This window comes from Piliocolobus tephrosceles, chromosome 3 (assembly GCF_002776525.5).
Source record: "Piliocolobus tephrosceles isolate RC106 chromosome 3, ASM277652v3, whole genome shotgun sequence".
In the NCBI taxonomy this organism is placed as follows: Eukaryota; Metazoa; Chordata; class Mammalia; order Primates; family Cercopithecidae; genus Piliocolobus; species Piliocolobus tephrosceles.
In genome coordinates this window covers 89,901,402-89,907,253 of record NC_045436.1, presented here as the reverse complement: position 1 = coordinate 89,907,253, position 5,852 = coordinate 89,901,402, and the positions used below count along the sequence as shown (strand labels likewise).

Below are 5,852 nucleotides of genomic sequence, written 5' to 3'. Positions count from 1 at the left end.
GGGTAACATTGTGTGATCCCCAAGTCTACAAAAAATAAAAATAAAAAATTTAGCCAGGCACGGTGGCCTCTGCCTGTGGTCCTAGTTACTCGGGAGGCTGAGGCAGGAGGGTTGCTTGAGCCCAGGAGTTTGAGGTTGCACTAAGCTATGATTGTGCCATTGCACACTCCAGCCTGGATAACAGAGTGAGATCCTATCCTCTCTTTCTGAAAAAAACAAAAAACAAAACCCAGAAACATCAGCAAACTTGACAAATCATTTTGGTTCAACTCTAGCACTGCCTTAGACTATAATTAACTAATTAACCAGGCATACAATAAAATGTTTATGTTTTTTGGTGATTTTATTTAAATAATTAGAAGAAATACATCATCTATAATGAAAGTAAATCGGGCAATTTACTTACAATCTTGTAACTGAAAATACATACAAATTCTGTGCCATCACACCAAGAGAGAAAATTCTGTAGGGGTAAAGGACAGTAATGACTGAGAAACCCTGAAGCCTCCTGTGTAAATATCTTAAAAATAAAATGTTTTCATTCAAAGATTTTCAAAAAAAAAAAAAAAAGCCATCTACTTCTGAAGAAATCAGTTTCTAAATTACATTTTTCATTGATTCATCACAATTCATTTTGCAAAATTATCAGCATGGACCACGCCAATGTGGAGTTAAATGACTACACTGTATCTTAACAGTATTGTAATAGTCAATCATTTCATGAAATTGATATAAATGTTATGTCCAGATCAAAGAAATTACTTTGTAACTGACCAAACCAGTGTGATTGTCTGCTTTAACCCCTAATTTCTTCTGGGGCTGCAGGAACAACAAAAACAAAAATCTATTTGTATTGACTGCTGAAGACAACACAATTTACAAAGCACTGTTGTCCTGATTTGGGTTTCTAGTAAGTTACCTAGTGATTCTCCCAGTACTCTTATTTGAAAATAAGACTGCAATGAGACTGCTTAAAAGAACAAACAAAAGCACAACTGCATATCTGTCTCCAGGCATTGAGTAGGTGATTAGTCGTAGAGGTTGTGGAACCAAAACCTATAGTTTTCCTCTACTTTTGAAAGAAAAGATACTGTGCATCAACACAGTTCGTTCTTCTAGACTTTCCTTTTAATTCCGGTTTTCACTGAGTCAGCTCCATTTGGTGTGGTGGGTCCAGGGCCCTTTGTTGCCATAATGGGTTAACTGATAGGAGAGAATGGGGCTTCTGGACACCCCCATCAAGGGGCTGTGTCCCATTGGAGGGCATATGAAAGCTTCGCTCCATTACCTGGGGACAGCAGCCCTTATCACTGGATACTGGAATCCAGCAGCCTTGCTCTGGGCCCACTCCACATAACTGGGGCTCCTGCCTCCATGAAGTTGGTTGCATTGACCCTATACAAAAGACAAAAGAAATTTCAATATTCACATCATTCACAATAGATAGGCAAGAGAAACCCTAAATGGCAGTGGTTGAAGAACTGGCCTGAAAATAAGACACAAAGATAACCCATTTTCAAACTATTCTAGGCACATTTTTTTCTTCTTCTTCTTCTTCCTTTTTTTTTTTTTTTTTTTTTTTTTGATAAGCATCTTACTCTGTCATCCAGGCAGGAGTGCAGTAGCACAATCACAGCGCACCACAGCCACTTCCTCCTAGGCTCAGGTGATCCTTCCACCTCAGCCTCCTGAGTAGCTAGGACTACCTGGCTAATTTTTGTATTTTTTGTAGAGACGAGGTTGCCATGTTGGCCAGGCTGGTTTTGAACTCCTGGGCTCAAGTGATTCGCCCACCTCAGTCTCACAAAGTGCTAGAATTACAGCTATGAGTCACCACACCCCACCCTGGGCCCAATTTTTAAAAAATTAAAATAGGCCAGTGCAGGGGCTCATGTCTGTAACTCCAGCACTTTGGGAGGCTGAGGTGGGAGGATGGCTTGCACCCAAGGGTTCAAGACCAGCCTGGGTAACACAGGGAGTCTCCATTGCTACATAAAATAAAAAACTAGCTGGGCATGGTAGTGCACGCCTGTGGTTCCAGCTACTTAGGAGGCCGAGGTGGGAGGATTGCTTGAGCCTGGGGAGGCCAAGACACCAATGAGCCATGACCAAGCCACTGTACTTTAGACAGGGTGACAGAGTAAGACCTTGACTTAAAATAATTTTTAAAAAATTAAAAGTCTTGGTTGGCATCTTAAAATTTTGTTTAAAAATTAAAATAGTCTTGGTTGGTTGAGAGGATTTAAATAACTGTACTACCTGTTCTTTAGCTTTTACTGTGTACTTCTGTCTCCCCATCTGGATCACAAATGACTTGAGAGTAGATAGAGCTCAGGTTTTTTGGTTTTTTGTTTTGGAGATGGAGTCTCACTCTATCTTTGTTTTGAGATGGAGTCTCACTGGAGTGCAGTGCTGAGATCTCAGCTCACTGCAACCTCCATCTCCCAGGCTCAAGTGATCTTCCTACCTCAGCCTCCTGAGTAGCTGGGACTATAGGTGTGCACTACCATGCCTGATTAATTTTTGTACTTTTTGGTAGAGACGGCATTCCACCATGTTGGCCAGGCTGGTCTCAAACTCCTAACCTTAAGTGATCTGCCTACCTTGGCCTCCCAAAGTGCCCGGATTACAGGTGTGAGCCGCTGTGCCTGGTCTGAGCTCAGATTTTAGATGTATTTCTTTTCCTTTCCCCTAGCATAGTCAGCTGCCCCTAGCATGTACTCTGCACTTAACCTGTGTCAACTGATGTCGGCTGAGCTCAGTGAAGATGGTTTTATGGAACTACACTAGTATTGTGTTGTAATGAGTTTTCCAGGAGCAGAGAACAGATCGGCTCAGAGCCAAACTTGATCTTTTATTTCATTCCTCACTCGATCTCCCCCCGACCCCAATCTCTATGCGCACTTTCACCCCAGGCATTTATGAGACAGCTGGACATGATCAGGGATGTGATCACTCATGCTGGGAGACAGTTATATGAGTGGCCCACAGAGAATGGGTCAAATTGTTTGCAGTACAGTGCAAAAAAAAGCAACAGCAGCAAAAGAGACATTGTAATAGATTCCTGAGTACTCAGCTAACTGTAATGAGTCCTTAGTTCTTTTCTAAGCTTAACCAAATTCCTGTCAAAGCATTGTGCTATTAGCTTACAAAATTATATTATATGTGCCTCTGTTGTGGATTACCATTATAAGAAAGAATTATGCACTTTTAGCTGCTCAAGGAAAAGTAGTAACTACAAGATATTCCATTACTTTTCAATAGTGCTACCAATAAGCACTGAAGCAAATTTTTGAAAATGCTGACTTTTTTCATTATCAGGGGAAAGTAATGATCCATATAAAAAAACTATGTTATCTATTGTAGTTTTCATATTCAATTCTTAAGTGTACCTTAATATCCAGGCCTTCTTCAAATTAGGTAATAAAGTTGTACTGAATTCAGTATTGGGGGTTTCATGGCAACATAGGTATGAGAAGGGAATTTAGAGTGAGTTTTCCAAAACGAGAAGCCTATGTTCTTTCCAGAAAGAAATCTCAGGAGGAGGTTATGATAATAAGCACATTGAAGAAGGAAAAATACAGAAAATATAACTGGAGTTGATATTTCATTAGCTCCTTTCATTAGCAGAGGAACAGTTTTTGTTGGCTAAAATTTCTCTAAAGCTTTCCAAAGGCTCACGACACAAAGGCATGGTCAACAATGCCTTTGGCCTGTGAAACAATGTCCTCTCCTGTGAAACAAAACTCAGTCTGAGACCCAAACCCAAAAAGTTAATCATAATACAACTCTTGGAAAAAGTATTATGTCAAAGGGTATGTGAGTTCATTTCTATCTGAAGTAGACTGAGTTCCTGAGAACCTGGGTTGATTTTATGGTCTCTCCACAAGTGGCTTGGCTGGACTTCACACACAGCCAGGTGTCTGGCTAAGGTCATGCCCCTGATAAGACCTGAATACTCTGAAATCCCCAGGACAATCCTCAGATCAACTTAAATTTACAGAAACCCTTCCCGCTAGATGAGTTGAACATGGAACATGTTTTCTTGGAACCATTTACAACTTAACTGGGACTATACCTACAGCTACCAGTATAGATCCTGGACCCTAAGAATGACCTCAAAACTCAATTCAAATCAAGGAGTCATCCATTGTGTTCTTGCTCAGAGTGCAAGAACACGGGCTGCCTTGTGACTAGAGTTTTGAGTGAACATGGTAACCTCATATAAGGTAGAACTCCAGTGCAAATCAGGTCCACGGCATTTCAATACAGCCCAGCTACTCACATAGCATATACAGTTTAGTTATTTTGTTTGTGTGTGTGTGGTTAAATGAGACTTTTCACTGAAAAACAGTCAGGATCTAAGTAAAAATAACCATTCATCAGGAGCCAGGGATAAAAACTGACCAACATCTTCTGCCTGGCCATCCTCACCAGCCACTGGTTGACTCCCATTCCTGAGGTCTTGGTGTTCCTTTGTAACCACAAACTGCAGACAACAAAAAGGAGGGAGAGAGGACATTGTTATAGTTCACAAATTATCTCTACATACATTGAATCAAAGTCCATGGCTTTACAATGTTCATCCTATGGAAAGTGAAGGTCAGAAGAAAGGCCCTGTGAAGTTTGTCTTTCTAGCTAAAGAGAGATTCGACATTCAGTGAAGAGCCTTGTGTTACTTTCTCTTAAAGCAACTAGGCACTACCAATATGTTAACTGAAGAATCGATTCTAATTATGGAATCTCAGCTTTTAAGTGATGGATTCCTGGAGGTCACTGATTTACCATAAGCAATCCAAGAATTCATAAGTATTCTAAGAACTGTCCACAGGCCAGGGAAATAATATCTCATATATGTATGTGCTACAACTTTTCATACACACAAACGCACACACACATTAATAACACTCATTTAAACACGCTACCAAGTTCTGAGTAACTTGGGGCCATTAAAGGTACTAATCTAGTGCAATGACAATTGTGCAAGCTGGTTGAACAGCCTAGGGACCTGGAATTTTAATAGGGAGGAACAGACAACACCATTTCTCTTCAGTCAGCAAAATGATTACTTTTGTCATTACTTGTGTTATCAAAAATGTATTGGGCACTTGCAATGCAGGCTGACCAGAGTTCACTGGCTTGCATTCACTCTAGATAGATTAGATATTGAAACAGATCCACGCTACAGGAAAGAAAAGAAGTGACCCCATACAACAGGACAAAGGACATCATTTGGTGAATCCTTCCTTGTCAATCAGTAACCAGGGCAAGGACTGCAGCAAGGTTTTGGCTGATCAGGCTCCATTGGTTCAGAAAAGGGCACTCCACAGAAAGGAGCACACAATTCAGAAACAACAGAAAGAGGAGTAGAAAAGAATCTCTTTGCCCATAGTTTCCTTTGAGAAAGGTGTAGAAAGGGATGATGAGTGGGGTCAATTAGGGAGAAGACAGGGAAATGTTGGTAAGGGAAGGGTGAATCCAGAGAACATGTATTTTCATTTTCTTATTTTTATAATACAAATCATGCTTCATCTCCTCCTTATTAATGATCTCCTGCAGCAACACATTGCAAAATACACAGGACCCACTGTTTAAAGACACATGCCCATTATTTCTGTCTCATGTCAAAACCCAACCCTCTGCACTGCAAATTTTCTTTTTTTTTTTTCTTTTTTTTTTTTTTTATTATACTTTAAGTTCTAGGGTACATGTGCATAACATGCAGGTTTGTTACATATGTATATCTGTGCCGTGTTGGTGTGCTGCACCCATCAACTCATCAGCACCCATCAATTCATCATTTATATCATGTATAACTCCCCAATGCAATCCCTCCCCTCTCCCCCCTCCCC

The 5,852-nt window shown here is 40.5% G+C and overlaps 1 protein-coding gene across 1 annotated transcript in view; it reads right to left on the bottom strand.

Moving 5' to 3' along the window:
• Positions 1 to 399: 399 nt before the first annotated feature.
• The window catches only part of EGF (epidermal growth factor), a 105,801-nt gene continuing 100,348 nt past the window's right edge, over positions 400 to 5,852 (bottom strand). Inside the window, exons 23-24 of the mRNA XM_023220062.2 lie at positions 4,408 to 4,489; positions 400 to 1,395 (exon numbers count right to left, since the gene is read on the bottom strand). Coding sequence (XP_023075830.2) covers positions 1,142 to 1,395; positions 4,408 to 4,489 — 336 coding nt within the window. The 3' untranslated portion in view covers positions 400 to 1,141. The remainder of the gene's footprint in view (positions 1,396 to 4,407; positions 4,490 to 5,852) is intronic.